This window comes from Haliotis asinina, chromosome 6 (assembly GCF_037392515.1).
Source record: "Haliotis asinina isolate JCU_RB_2024 chromosome 6, JCU_Hal_asi_v2, whole genome shotgun sequence".
NCBI lineage: Eukaryota > Metazoa > Mollusca > Gastropoda > Lepetellida > Haliotidae > Haliotis > Haliotis asinina.
This window is the reverse complement of record NC_090285.1, coordinates 43194978-43210950: the sequence shown is the minus strand read 5'-3', so window position 1 is coordinate 43210950 and position 15973 is coordinate 43194978. Positions and strand designations below refer to the sequence as shown.

Genomic DNA, 15973 nt, shown 5'->3' with positions numbered 1-15973 from the left:
AATTTGATAACATTTTGTATCAAATGAAGCTTAAAGCCCTGCTTGCCTCTTCTGATACCTCATCTAGGCATTTTTTGACATTGGTAACAATTAACACAACCATACACATATTGCTTACTATGTACATGCTGAAAAAAATTGTTAAAGCCATTTTTCATCGAAAATAAATACGAACATCTCTTGTTCTAGGCAAGAAGGGTTGTGATATTTGGCCATATTACCAAAACATAATTTGCTTAAATGTTAAAGTGAATGATGTTTAAATTTTGCAGTTCCAATCAAGATAAATCATTAAAAACATGTTAATGAAAATATAGTTTTGAAAAACGCCATAGGAGAGTAATGTGATTAAGCGCATAAAAAATTTCAGTATCCATTTAGGGATTCCAGGTCATCGACCTATGTCACAGTGACCTTGTATCTGACAGTTAGCCCCAGGCTTATATTTTCAGTGTAATTGTCCTTCCATATAGATAAATTGATAGAAGTAGAGATTTGGTGATCCAGTGTGAAGTAGAAATATACTTACGAACAGTTAGAACAGGATGCACGTACACAGACACATTACTGCATAAGGAATGGAAATTCCAAGTTCAGGTAATCTCGCCATGTTAAAACAGATAGTGTTACATTTTAGTATCATGGAATTCAAGAAGTAATTTAGAGATGTAACTACCCAAACACAAAATCCTTTGCATGCAGAACATGCAGGTAGAAAATATAGTGTGTGAAATGTATATTTATATGTGTGAAACATGCAGGTTTTTGTGAACACTGATAACAATCCACTTCATGTATGGAGTTGGAAGGGTAGCCTTATGGTCAAAGCATCTGAGATCTGGGTTAGATTCCCCACATGGGTACAATGTATGAAGCCTTTTTCTGTGGTGATTGTGTTGGAATATTGATGGTAGCACCGTTAAACCTCACTCACTCACTCACTCACTCACTCACTCACTCACTCACTCACTCACTCAGTATGCTGAAATCTACAGTATACCTAACTGGACTTTAAAATTATTGAAATTAAATTGAACTTAAGTGGATCAGTGCAAAGATTATGTTTTCTGTACTGGGAATGAAGTGACCTTCCCCTCAGAGATGTAATATGTCAGATCTATTGGGACCTGGGTGGTGACCCTTGGCAAGACATGACTGGAATGTTGCTACAAGCAGTGTAAAACTATCTGCATTACTGTAAACATCTTTCTAACAGGATGTTGATGTGTGGCTAGCAACAGATGTCTTCCCTGTCCAGTCAGAGGTCAGGACAAACTTTTGATGGTGGACTATGTCCAGGGTGTGAGAGATTGACCAGGCATTGTTCTCTGTACCGAATGGTAACAGGTCACACACCTGTATGAATGGGAGCTTGGTTTTCCTTTGTAACAGCTTCAGCTGGGATTTGCAGGGCTGACGATATATCCTAGAGTAAAGAATTGTGTCATGTTGACTTGTTTATCATAGTTTGTAGGAAAGCAAGTGGCAATGGGCAGCTTACTGGTTAAAATGTTGACTTATCACACTGAGGAACCTGATTCAGTCTCCACATGGGTGCAATGTGTGAAGAGCATTTCTGGTGTCCCCCTTTGTGATATTGCAGGAATATTGCTAAAAGTGGCATTAAAGCAAATTTACTCACTGTATGAAAGCAACCAACTCATTATGCTCCAAACCTCATCATATCAATGGCTGTGTAACATCATGTTTAATTTATTGAAAATGGAAAGATATTATCACAAGGTGACACTCAACTGGCATCACTTCTATCGTTATGTGAAACTGATCAAATGACCAAATAACCCCAACATTTACTTGAGTTACTGTATTTAATACTTTGTCCTTTTTTCCATGGTTCAGTGTCAAATTTGAGGTGCAATATTGACAGAGTGACAAGTTGTACAGGAACATTGGCCAAGTAACACCCTGATGAATGGTGGCAGGGTCCTGTTAATCCAACTCAAGTCAGGGGACATTAATATAAGACGGGGAATAATTAGTCTGCCGGTGTCTGTTAGCCAGGAGGTATAGGACAGTGATTGTTATCTTTATTTGATTTGACATGACCTTGTCAAAAGTAACAGGAGCTTGTCGAACAAGAATTCATTTGAACAAGAATTCATTCAAGGGAGGATGTTGGTGAACTTAAAGGTGTCACAAGATGAAACTTGCATAAGCTGTGTTTAGAATTATGGGGGGTCTCATATTCTATGCTATTAGCAGGGTAGTTAATTTGATGTAGTGACCCCTTAAGACTTGAAACATTGTGTTTCACATACAGTGAAGTTCATTTTGACTATTAACATAGTGCACCAGATTCTCATTTGTGTACCAGTGTTTATGAATGGTGTTTCAAAGTAACAGGACATTGGGTCCTGTCTGGCTGACCCACTGAAAATTCCAAGGACCCACGGGATAATAATCAAAAACACACATTTAATATTTCTTATAATTGCCATTGAAATTATAATCATACATAAAATTTATGAACAGCACACAAATGTGACATGTCATGTGTAATAACTTCAGTGAACTACAGTTTGACACTGGGGCTGGCAGGCTGTCGACTTCCATCTACAGTGTGCGAATCCCAGGGTCTGACGCTATCCATGTACACTGGATATATGTTTTCATTCACATTGCTCTTTAATGAATATCTTAGTGTTTTCAGTATAGTTTATTCCCTTTTGTCTGGACTCATTTACACCCATGAGTAGACCTTGTTGGAGAATTCTGCTTACATGTTGTTTCTATTCATTTCAAACTTGTATTTGTTGATGTGTAACTAACACATCACATAAACTCATAACTGCCATCTGTGCTTTGAGAATAACCTATGAGTTCTGAGAGATTACATAATTTCTGTCCCAAATAAATGAATGGTGTTGATTCTGAACCTTTAGTCAATCACAGTCCATCACAGTCCATCACAGTCAGTCACAGTCAGTCACAGTCCGTCACAGTCCATCACAAGGGATGGGAAATCCATAATTCCAGTTTCTGTTTCATTTGTATTACTTGATGACTTTGAGGATTGGAGGTTGTCCACTGGGAATAGAATTTGCTTGTCACGCTGTAGACCGTCCTTCCATTCCCTACATGGGTATAATGATATATGTGTGAAGCTCATTTTACCCTGCTGTGATATTGCTAGAATGTTGCTTAAAGCGACATAAAACTAAACTCACTCACCACTGTTTTGATGACATTTGGATAGAGAAAATGAAGATAAAAATTTTTCTTTACCCTGACTCATGCTTAATTGCTTACTCTCATCTTCCTGGCGAAGGTAGTGGAACACCTGAAGTCCCTTGAAGTTCCCTTCTGAAAGAAGCAGGCGTAAAATCACACTCACCCAAGTATTACCTCCCTTTTACCTCCACATGCTCAGCTGACTGCCATGATACTTCACTCTCTCCCTATTGCCTGACGAAGGTTGTGTCCGAGGTCGGGCGAGTCTTCTCCCAAGACTCGGAGGAGATCATCTGTTTAGACAGGACCATCTCAGACTAAGAAAATTAAGAAGTAATGGTAAAGAAGTCATTTGGGGAGGAGATAGTCCCATTAGAGGAACGTCAATATTTTGACGAGTCTCCATTAATGAGTGAAGACACCATGCATCACCAACGACATCTTCAACACCTCAGAACACATCTCAGCTGCAACAGACATCGCAGATGTCGACTGCATTCACAGGCATCGCAGACAACTCTTCAACACAGTCGTCAATGCACGCACTGCATGCATTCGACACAGGCATCTTCATGCAGCAATTTACAACGCAGATGATGAACTTTATGGAACAAAGATTGGAAAAGGAAAGACGACTGCACTCATCAACGATGTTGACTGTGAATCAGCAAGAGCATTCATCTAGACATGCACTCACGTCTCAGGATGAAGAGGAGGTGCATGCATGCACGCACTCCAGAAGACCCAGGTCCCCATCATCAGATTGCAGCACAGAGAAGGATATACCTGCCAAGTGAGTGCACTCACACGAGTAGCTATACTCGGGTGAGTGACGTGACATGCTCGCGTGAGTGCACTCGTGGATGGACTTGTCAGCACAGAAGGTCTCCATCAGTCTCCCCTATTCATAGAAGACGTCGTATGCAGTCATCCTCCCCTTCGGACTTAGACTCGCGCAGTCGGGATTGTCGGCGATCTATGAATTTGTCTTTCTCTAGGAAGAATGAAGTTAGACATGAACATGAATTGTCACCAGAGTTAGTCTTATTTTCGGATTCGGAAATCACATCATGGATCACAGATGCTTTAAACCTGGCTTCCCCATCTAAGGATACCAACGAGCTCAACACATACAAGATGAAGAATGACGACATTGATATGTTAACATTTCCACCGATACCTCCTGTATCTACGATACCTTAGACTTTGTCTACAGCGTTCAAGACAGCAATCAAGTTACTACAAGGTGAACCTTTTCCCGATTAGCTCGATCTAGAGCCATCAATGAGATTCATCGCTAAGTTTAGCAATCCAGTAAATGAGGAAGAGAGGATGATCATGTCGGCACTCATTACACAGAGGAAGGATCAGCAGTTTATGTCTGAACATGTAGCTTCTACCACCACGGGAATTAATCTACTTCGTAGTCCGGTTCTCCTGTCCACCACCTTATGGAGTGAGAACTTCACAAAGCCCTTGTATCAAGCCCCATGGTCTGCACCTACAGTATTCGACAGAAGGATTGAAGGGCTAGCAAGATCAGTTACCCAAGATTCAAGGGAAGTTATGATGATAAAATCCACCGACACTTTGACTTCTGTCCTTAAACAGACAAATCAACGTTACACGTTACACGTTTCAGAACGACTGGAGTCTTCCACTCCCAGTCGTTGCCATAAAACCATCTCAAGTGGGTGGACGTCTTTAATGCTACTGGGAAAATTGGGGATCCTCAACGACAACTATGTCATAAATATTCTACAAGACCACCACTCACAAAACAACCAACTCCCATCATCTACGCAAACAATCAACTAGACAAGTTGGCCGATGCTATATCAACACTGTTTGCAGAAGGGAGCAGTAGAAGTAATACAGCCACAGAATCTAATGGCCGGATTTTACTCTCCAATTTTCCTAGTACCAAAGAATTCCAGAGAGAAATTCCGTCTCATTTACAACATGAAGGAATTCAACAAAAACTTTCTACTGAAGCCAGAACATTTCAAGATGGTACATCTTCCTCAACTAAGACTCTTCATCAGACCAGCAGACTATCTAGCCAGCATAGATCTACAAGATGCATACCTGCATATCCCGATACATCAAGAATCCAGAAAATATCTACGTTTCCTTATCAATGGCCAGCATTATCAGTGGACAGTCCTGCCGTTTGGAATATCTTTGGCCCATGGCTATTTATATGGATAACCAAGCCCATCGTCAATTAGCTACACCTTGGGGCTACGCAGTGCTTTTTATCTGGATGAGGGGATACAAACGCATCAACGGAAAAGTCACCTCAGACTACAATTAGACTTCACAATCAGGCTACTAACACAACGGGGTTGGTTAGTAAATCACCTTAAGTTGGAATTGGAACCTCAACAAGATATCAAATTCCTCGGGATTCGTTTCATCACTATGTTGCATCAGATTCTTGTTGAATGGACTGGTGGGTCAAGATTCAAGAAATAATAACGCAAGCTCTACTCTCTCCGCGAACATTTCGACAATGGCAGTGTCTACTAGGCCTCCTCACGTCAGCACAAGATATGACCAGAAGAGGAAGACTGCAGTTGCGTCCCTTACAATGATTTTTTAATCTACAGGACAGATTCCGTTTCCAGTCTGAAGCCTTTTCTGATGTGGTGGACTCGCCGATCGAATGTCTGCTCAGGAACCTATATGTTAGAGCCGGTATTCAACAACCACCTTTACGTAGACGCATCTCTAAGGATGGGGAACTCATCTGGAAAACGAGGTAGCATCAGGAATCCGGAACAAAGAGAAACAGACTCTTCACATCAACCAGCTGGAAATGAAAGCGGTCATTCATGCCATCCAACACTGGTTGACAGCATTGAGAAACAAGTTATTAATGATCCACATGGACAAGTCAACAGTAGCGTTTTACATAAACAAACAAAGGTCACCAAGATCACTATCTCTGCAACGCCTAATGTCTGAATCTTCAAGTAAAAGCATGTCACATACCAGGAGCCTGCAAGATCATGGCAGACACTTCATCTCGTCCCCTGCGTCCATCTCCAACAGAATGGATGCTGCATTGGGAAGTGTTTCAACTAATCAGTCAAACTTTCGGATCTCCGCAAATAGACCTATTTGCAACGAGATTCAACAAACAGACAACAACCTTTGTGTTGCCAGTACCAGATCCCTTCGCCTGGGCAAAAGACGCTTTCAGCATTCCATGGGAAGGAATAAACGCGTATGCGTTTCCCCCTCCAGTACTGTTACCAAAAGTCATCAAGAAAATCAGACGAACAAAGAGGTTACTACTGATTTTGGTCGCGCCTTACTGGCCAACACAACACTTGGTTTCCAACACTTATAGAAGAGCTAGGACAACCAACACTACAGTTACCAGAGTGGAAGAATCTTCACATTCATCCCTACACAAAACAAGTGCACGGCCAACCATCAATATTCCGTCTTCACGTATGGACCATATTAAGACATGTTTGAAAACATTATCTGCAAGACATAGCCAAGGAGGATGTCACTGGCATTCATTAGTTTGGACCACTTGTCGTTGCTCAGCAACTAACAGTTCCCGACAACGCTGACTTAACTCACGCGATTAATCACGTGACATACGGAAGCCAGATGCTGCAGAGTATTTTGGTGGAAAGTCTATGCACACGTCTTGAACAGACTAGCATAAGTGATTATGACCTTATATTCATTATGAAGATATTTGAACATGAATAAAGTTCGCAACTAGTTTCGATTGTTGTATCGTGATTTTTAGTTGCTAGAAATTAGCAAGACACTAGGTATATTAGTGTCATCACGTACCAGTCAACAAAACTTTTTTCCGACTGGATGTGATTCTCCCCAAAATTAACAATGAATATGAGAAGAATGAATTATCGCTGTTACAAGTTCCCGTTAGGTGGGGAATTATTGGATGTAATTAACAACAGACAGCAGAATCCAGCGTGGCCTGACTCACCGCCGTTTTCATTGGATTCTGTAAGCATGAGTCACGATAAGGAAAAATATGTAATCTTCTGAATAAAATTGATATTTTGCTTATCCTGACTCGTGGCGAATGCCCTCCCAGCTGCCCCTCCCAGGCACGCTGAATTCTCGCATTCTCATGTCGGACGATTACAGGAGAGAGTGAAGTATCATTGAGGTCAGCTGACCATGTGGAACGAAAAGGGAGGTAATACTTGGGTGAGTGTGATTTTACGTTCCCTTCTTTTAGAAGGTCACTTGAAGGGATTTCAGGTGTTCCACTACCTTTGCCAGGAAGATGAGAGTAAGCAATTAAGCATGAGTCAGGATAAGTATAAAATATCAATTTTATTCTGAAAATTACATTTTTGTGATATCAACCCTGTTGAGAACTGCCATTGTAGGCAGCCAGTTGCTTATATGACAGTGTGATCAGTTGATGTCATGAGCAGTGGGTGAGCAAGTAACTGAATGACTGGAAAAATAATGGAAATTTTGAGAAAATAATAACTCTAACAAGAAGAAATTTGATATTTAAAATATGGGGATAAAAATAAAACATGCAAAAACATATTTGGCGGTAAAAGAACTGAATAATTACAGTAATGAGAAAATTTTGCTGTTTTTGTGTGTGTTTTGTTTTTAAAATCAAGCTTGTTTGAGAAGTGTCACCATTAATCTCTCTCATACAGTAGTATCAGGTGTTTGACTGATATTGTGTTTATTTCAGCACAAAGGTGGCTTCAACTCATGGTGACCATACAGTGCGTGTGACAGACATCGCATCAGGGAAGTGTACACACGTGCTCACTGGCCATCCCCGGACACCCTGGTGTGTGGCCTTCCATCCCTCATCCAATGAGATCCTGGCATCAGGCTGTCTTGGGGGAGAGGTCCGAATCTGGGACTTGCATGTAAGTATTGGAGAACAAAACCAAGGCTCATTATTTGAAAAACTGCGGGTACTATGACCTTGATATTATTCAAGAACCAAACTGATTCTGATTTTTTTTGCAAAAAACTTTGGGAGGATATTTCCAGGCAAGTAGTTGATGTAATAGAGGAGAAAACACTCCTCTGAGGGTTTACATTGTATACCAAAACCAAGGAGAAGTGGTTTCTCTAACATACAGGCTGTGAATGATGATCAATTACAACGTAGTCATAACAATGACTGAGGCGCTCGTAAAATCAATTTATTGACAGTAACTATAAATAGATAAGTTACCCCACACACTTTCGTCGACCCGGTGGCCATGCGGTCATACGGTAGAGTGTCTGCCTACGGATGAGAGAACTGTGGTTCCAATCTTGTTTGGGAAAACATTTGCATTGTGAGTTGAAAGATATTTTTCAGTTGATTTCAAACACTCATGTACCATTTGAATGTTAAATGTTCATATAAAGGTAGGAAAAGTAAAACCTGGGAAGCGGTCTTACTCCAGAAGTAAAACTTGGGGAGTGGTCTTACTAATGAAAAGTGAAACCCTCTAAAACAAAAACCTCAAACGTGGTTCTGGGAAAAGAAGAGATGACCTAATATATAGTGAGAAGCACACTTTAGGTATATATAAGTTGTTGAATGGACTCAAGGTTGACATGGATTGAGGTACCCTCTGTGACATAGAAGATGCATCAACCCATTGGCCCTGAGGGACCAGTGAACAACGTATTTATCGTAACGAAAACCTAAGTGTTAATACTTTAACTGTTTGAAGCCGGTCAGTGGGATCACCAGATAAGGAGAACCAGAGTTAGGCAACAGCCCAACACTACTAACAAATTCCATCAGTTAGGCATTCCCAATGGGTAACATAGAAACTTTTTCTCACTTATAACCAGGGTACATTGACTGGCTTAGCCGATCAGAAAATAACATATATGTGTGAGGTAAGATAATGAAAGATGTGACTGTTTTGTTGCATACATGGCTTTCAGAAACCTCTTCTGAAACCTCCATCAAGTTTGTCAATATTCTTCTTTTAGTCGTGTGTATTAGATTTCCTTCAAGTGTCCCAGGTGGCCAGTGTGTTTTGTGTTGTGTTTCAGGGAGGGGGCAGTGAGGTCTGGCATTCCCCCACCAATGGGGTGATAGCATCATTAGCATTCCACCCCATGGACCATGTGCTGGTGTTTGCTACTGGCAACACTGTGTATTTCTGGGACTGGAGCCAGCCAGAACCATTTGCATTCTCAAGGACAAACTATGAATTTGAAAGAATAAGGTGGGTATAATGTACCCATTTACTTGAGTCTGCATTTTGTTTTGACTGGAAGATCGTGATAGGCACTTATCTTGATGGGCACCCAAACTAGCTCTTTTACTTTAGATGTCTACAGGTCAACTCAGCGTAAGTTTGATTAAATGAATAGGTATTCTGCTGGTAACCGATTTGTAGGTTGTTTGAACTCTCATTCTAATCGAAATCAGAATATATACTGGAATCAGGTGAAAAGAGATGAAAAAGCGAAACAGTTACTAAATACTGCTCATAGTGGATAGAGATCCAAGGTTGGAACAAGTCACTCCTTTGTTAACATCAGAATACTTCAGCATGTCAAAATATTGAAGTAGCTGAAAATGAAGAAACCTTTGGATCTTTGCAAACTGAATAAAGCTTAAGTTTTGTTTTTGAATTGAAGCAAACTGTTCAATAATGGTTGTCTTTCTTGACATTCTAACTTAGATGGCATCTGTGTTTGCAGATGGCTTCGGTTTGATCCTCTGGGCCACTACCTGTATACAGGCATTGCAAATAACACCACGGTGCACCGAGAGGAGCCAGGCAATGTCCTGCACATCAAGTAAGAGTGGAGAAGGGGTTATTGTTGTAAACACCAGTCAGCAATATCACAGCTGTCTCATGTCGGCCTGTAAATACGTCTTGATGATTAGATCACCAGTCTTTTGGATGAACATGGGTATGGGGCCCAGTCAGCAATGCCAGAGCCGTCTCATGTCAGCCTGTAAACGTGTCTTGATGATTAGATCACCAGTCTTTTGGATGAACATGGGTATTTGGCCCTGTTCCACAAAGAACAGCACAAAGACCATAGTAACTGTGGTACTTGAACATAAGCATGTTGTGGAATGGCGACTTTTGACCAATTGATTTCAATATTTGATCATGTTTTAATGCTCAAATACAATGAGTGTATTGCAAGAGCTGCCGTAGCATCTTCATATCATCATAGTAATAAGTCTTTGATTTTGGGTTGAAGTCAGCATCATTATGTCTGATGTTGTGAAAATGGTTGCATAAAACAGTGTGAATTATCAAAAATGTAACTTTTTCTGCAGTGAAACAAATGGTCCACATCCCAACAGACTTCAACAATATGCCAATAGGAGGCGGTATCAGCAGGTTATTCAGCGTTTTCATGACTACCAGCAGGAAAGGCTACGTAATGCCCACAGGGGCGATGAAGGTAAACAAGAAGAACTATGTTTAATGTACTTCTACATGTTTCTTTGTCCATAAGATACGTTTTCTTTGTCAAGCTGCTTTTATTGAAGAAGACTTCCAATCTTGAGAATGTATTATTGTTTACAAGGCATTGTTAGTTTATGTGGAGCTATTTTCTGAAGGACGAACACCATGGAAGAGAGACAGTTGTTCTGATCATTTAAGTTCATCAATCCCTTGGTTGTAAGAATGTTTTAATGTTACGCATTCACTTATTTGTATGGCTGTTTTAATAAAATAGTAGTGGTTCTGTACCTACTACCTATACCATTTCTCTTTTTCATCGCTGATGATCTGGGTTAGAATTGATCTTCTGCAACCCATGTATGTTGTAAGAGTCAACTAATGGGTCAAGTGGTCAAGCTCGCTGACATGGTTGACACGTCATTGTATCCCAGTGACAAAGATTGTTGCTCTAGCTGTTTATCAGCAAACAGAAGAATCATACATTTCTCTTATTCATCAGTTTTAAGAAAATAAAGTACGATGATGATTGACATACATACACACTGAGTAAGATGTGCGCAGGTATTAAAACACAAAATATCAAAACTTTTGTCTCTTCCAGAGTATAGGGCATAGCATCATCTTGGATGATTTTCAACTTACTTTGTGGACAAGAATTAAAGGGGCTTGGCTCAGGTTTCCAATGGTTAAACTAATGGACTGCAGTTAGACATTCTCTGAGTACAGTCAATACAAATTATGAACTTTAACTATGTACTTGGTAATAGAGATATATCTGCATAAATAAGCAATGGTTTTCTTTGTCATTCCAGAAAGCAGCATGGATGTTGACAGCTCCAGTGGGAGCCAGGGTCCTTCTTCTTCCACAGAGAGCAGCTCCTTACTGGGGAGGCACTATTCCTCACAGGTCGAACAGAGACTCCGGCGGGCAGGAAACTATGCTTCCTCCATCACTGAAACCACCAGGCATGCTCGGGACATTGTATCCAGCATTTCCAGTAGACGACGAAATAACCCCTATCCCCTTCATGAGCTGCGAAGGTTCACAACAATGCATAGTCTGCAGCCTGGGACATGGAGTCCTCCACCCAGAGTATGGCCTTCAGTTGAAGAGGAGGATATGGACATACGATTGGGAACATCAGGGTCAACAACTCCTCCACAGCTGTCTGAGATGGCTGAAGTTGGTGCTCAACGGCCCTTGTTAGTGCGACCTACTACTACTAGTGCTAGTGCTGTACGTCCTCAGTTATTCCCACATGATTACACCCAAGACAACAGTGCCATGTCTTTGAACTCTATAAGAAATTCTGGTGGGAGTAACTGGATGAATCTGAGAAGGATTGGTTCTGCAGATTCTAACCCCCCTACATCTGGAGCTGGCTCTCGAACAATGAGTTTTGGTGCTAATCTGAGATCTGGTCTAAGATTTGAACACTTATCTTCAAGCTCCTTAAGACCAGTCTCAGGACCTAATAGTATTGTGTCTTCCCCTTATGTGTCTTCTTTGAACAGACTTCGCTCAAGACCTTCTGGCAGTGCATTCCGTGAAGTCCCTCGCACTAGCCGAATGACTGAGACAAACACTACCCCTTCCTCATACTCTTCTTCCCATCCCCCTTGTGCAATATGTAGAACACTGAATCCCAGCATAGCGAACAGCAACAGCCAACCAGTAACAATAACTAGTTCTTCTGCACCAGGTCATCAGACAACCTGGTCTTTGCCTACTGCAGTGCCGACCTCAGCAGGACTTGCCATTCCCAGAAGTAGGCCTAGTGTGGCCTCCACTAGTAGGCTGCTTAATATGATGATGTTTCAACACAATCGCAACTCATCTGATTCCACTGCCGATCAAACTTCTCTGTCTTCTCGTAACTCTAATTCTCGCAACCAGGAGAGGACCCTCACCACAGATGGCACTAGTCAGACCAGTGGAACCATGGAGCTCCCTGAGTGTTCTGACCAGGGCACAGATGTCATTGGTCTCAGTGAAGATGCTCGGAGACCTGTTGATTTGCCAGGAATAGAGGACTCGCCACATGATGAGGATGAAGCTATGACCGAGCAGGACTCTGTTATGGAGAGTGTAGAAGGTTTAGTGGAGGATGAGTCTGACCAGGCTGCTGGTGTGGAGTCACCTGTTGGTGCTACAGGACATGATGATATAGGAAATGTATTGGAAGATAGTGATCAAAACAACAACCCGTCTCAAACCACATCAAGTGTTCTTTCTAGAATCACTCGTGACCTTCCTGCAGATGGTTCTCGGAGAGAAGATTTAACCTCCCTTACAATAAGATTAGAAAGACAAGTGACTGAACTGGATCGAAGGATCACTGCCTTGAGGGAGAGGTTCACAGAAAGACTGCGAGCTTTGCATCAAGATCGAGAGAGGATTCTCAACCTTCGAGGTAGAATCTCCAACCAGTCTTCTCCTGAAGGTGCAGAGTCAACACCAACAGTGACATCAGGGCAGGCATCACAGCATGTTCCTCTTATCACCATCACCAGGCCACGAGACCAGGGAGATTTCTCTCATACACCGTCTGCTTATAATAACTCTACACCAGGTTAGTACACCTTAGAAACATGTCCACTTTATTAAGTTCAGCTGTTAAGGCTTCTTCTTACTTTTGTGCTATCACTCATTAGAAAAAGCTGCTAGTACCAGGAAAAATGCCTTTTGGTTTCACCTGTAATATTGTGATAATGTGTCAAATGCAGTTTGTACATTCATTGAAATAGAGATTTGAGTAATATAGTTACCTGCCCTTGGTTAGAAATCTGCCAAATATAAAGTGCATATAACCACATGGTTGGGTTGGTGTTCTCTAATCTCATATTGAGACACTCTGAGAAAAGTATCATACCATTTTATTTGTACTGTAATAAGCACAATGACTTCGTGTGATTATTTTGTCATGTCTTTTGGTTAAGGCTGCGGAATTCCTTAAAACTGATAACTGTAAATGTTAGAGCGATTTGTGTTTGTGTAGCTCGAGGAAGTGGCCAAAACACACACCTTCTTGAGATGTTCCTGAGAGGAGACAGCCAGCAATCTACTGTCACTCAACCCCCACTACCACCTCCAAGTGTTTCAAGGTAACTTTTTGACAAAAACAGTATTCCCAATTATACCATACTTTTTCTCTGTTGGTCTCTCAGTAATACATTCACAGGGCTGAACAAATCCACTCGTCCGCTCGTATTTACGAGTGGTACCTCATGTCGGGCAAGTTAAAAATACAAACTACTCGTCCTATCGGGCGAGTACCATTTTTTTGCTGTCAAATAAAGCATATAACATCTTCAATTTATTAAACAAAGTATTTTACAAGCCATTTAAGAATCGAAAATGTGCACTGATCAACAACAGCGTACTAATATTGATCGTGTCGCTTATGCCAATAATAAATCAATAACAGTGTTAAATACATAAGGAGGGGAGGTAATTCTACTATTGCTATTGTCGTGGATGTAAAGGGCTTTTTGCTAGCATTAACAAACGCCAGCATGGACATTCGAAAGTATGTGGGAGGGGCAGGAGATGGGGAAAAGAAAACGGAAGAAAAACAAATTCAACAAAGAAAGCTAAGTCAAAAGAAATATAACAGAGAAAAACGAAAACGTTTAGTACAACCAACGTGGTTTAAGGAATGTAAGTGGGCGAAATTTAGCGAGTCGGGAGTAGCCGAGAGCCGCGATGCAGTCCTATACAGTCAAGACATGACAATGCAGGGTCATGTCTTGACTGTATAGGACCGCATCGCGGCTCTCGGCTAAGTCGGAAGATGAATTATTTTGTATTCCATGCCGAAAATACCCCAAACTGTCAGATCCAAAATGTGGACTTGTGATAGGTCTTAGAGATAAATTTAGGAGGGAGACACTGAAATTCCACGACAAAAGTAGGAAGCACATTCAGTGTTGTTAACATGAGAAAGTCGTTGAAAATCACAAACAGCACAATACACTAAGTCAATGCAGAAAGTTGACGAAAAAAACAGCGTGATCTATAACAACCTTTTTACAACAGCTTATTATGTTGCCATGGAAGGGGAACCTTTTTCAAAATTTGCGAGTTTTTGCCAATTACAGTCCAAGAATGGCCTCTCCCTTGGCACAAACGATTTGAATAGAAATGCTTGTGCGACTTTTGTACAATCCATAGCAAATGTAGTGAAGGAAAATACAGCTAGTGAACTTGAGAAGTGTAGATTTGTCAGTGTCTTATCAGATGGCTCAACTGACAGTGCTATAACTGAACAAGAGATTGTATATGTGAGGTACGTCACTTATGATGGTGTACTGAAGACTAGGCTTGCAGATATTGTTGACCTTGAACATGGACATGCAAAAGGTGTAAAAGATGGAATTTTTCAGGGGCTTAGTTCTGTGGGACTGTCAAAAGAAGATCTTTCGAGAAAGTTAGTCGGAATCAACACAGATGGTGCTTCAGTTAATCTTGGAAAGAAAGGAGGAGCAGTAAAACTGATTATTGATGAGCTGAAAGAGGAGTATAACGCTGTTGGTTGTGAGCAGTATATTACGGTTGTGCATTGTATTGCTCATAATTTGGAGCTGGCAGTTTGTGACACAAAGAAGGAGTGCAATTATTTGAAGAATTTTGAAGATGTTCTGAAAGGAATTTTCAAGTTGTACTATTATTCTCCCAAAAGAAGAAGAGAACTCTATGTTATTGCAGAAAATCTTGACAAGGAACTGAAACATTATGGAGGAATCAAAGAAGTGAGGTGGGTAGCAAGTCAGCACAGAGCTTTGAAATCTCTGCTTGACAATTTTGAAGTAACTGTTGTACATCTGGGTGAGATTGCTTCTGGAAAGGATGAATCTTCACCAAAAGCCAGAAACTACTTAGCAGAGTTGTAAAGTAGAAGATTTCTGAAGATGTTACATTTCATGGTTGATTTGACTGATCTTGTAAGTGAAGTTTCCAAGGCTTTTCAAATGAAAAAGTCACTCATTTCTGAAGTTAAAAGAAGAATAGAGACACTAAGGGAGAAATTTCTGAAAATGAAGTCAAAGAAAGGACCAATGTTTGAAAAGTTTCTTGAAGAAAGCAAGGAAGGAAAGTTCAGAGGTGAAGAGATCAGAACTGAGAAAAGAGGAAGACCAAAACAGACACAACATGGTGATGATGATGATAACTTCAACAAGGATATAGACTGTGTTCTTGACTCAATTTATATTGATCTTCAGGAGAGGTTCATCAAACACCTTGGTGGAGAACCACACTCTCTCTTCACTGTGTTTGATTTCAGGAAGTGGCCAAACTATGAAACAGCCTGATGAATTCAGGGAATATGGAGATGCTGAGATTCAGAAGCTTGTGAAGG

The 15973-nt window shown here is 40.9% G+C and overlaps 1 protein-coding gene across 1 annotated transcript in view; it reads left to right on the top strand.

The window, feature by feature from the left end:
* Positions 1 to 15973, top strand: part of LOC137286408 (activating molecule in BECN1-regulated autophagy protein 1-like) — a 44768-nt gene that overhangs the window by 13778 nt on the left and 15017 nt on the right. The window contains exons 5-10 of the mRNA XM_067818261.1: positions 7910 to 8093; positions 9229 to 9404; positions 9886 to 9984; positions 10481 to 10608; positions 11426 to 13186; positions 13613 to 13718. Of these exons, the coding sequence (XP_067674362.1) occupies positions 7910 to 8093; positions 9229 to 9404; positions 9886 to 9984; positions 10481 to 10608; positions 11426 to 13186; positions 13613 to 13718 (2454 nt within the window). The remainder of the gene's footprint in view (positions 1 to 7909; positions 8094 to 9228; positions 9405 to 9885; positions 9985 to 10480; positions 10609 to 11425; positions 13187 to 13612; positions 13719 to 15973) is intronic.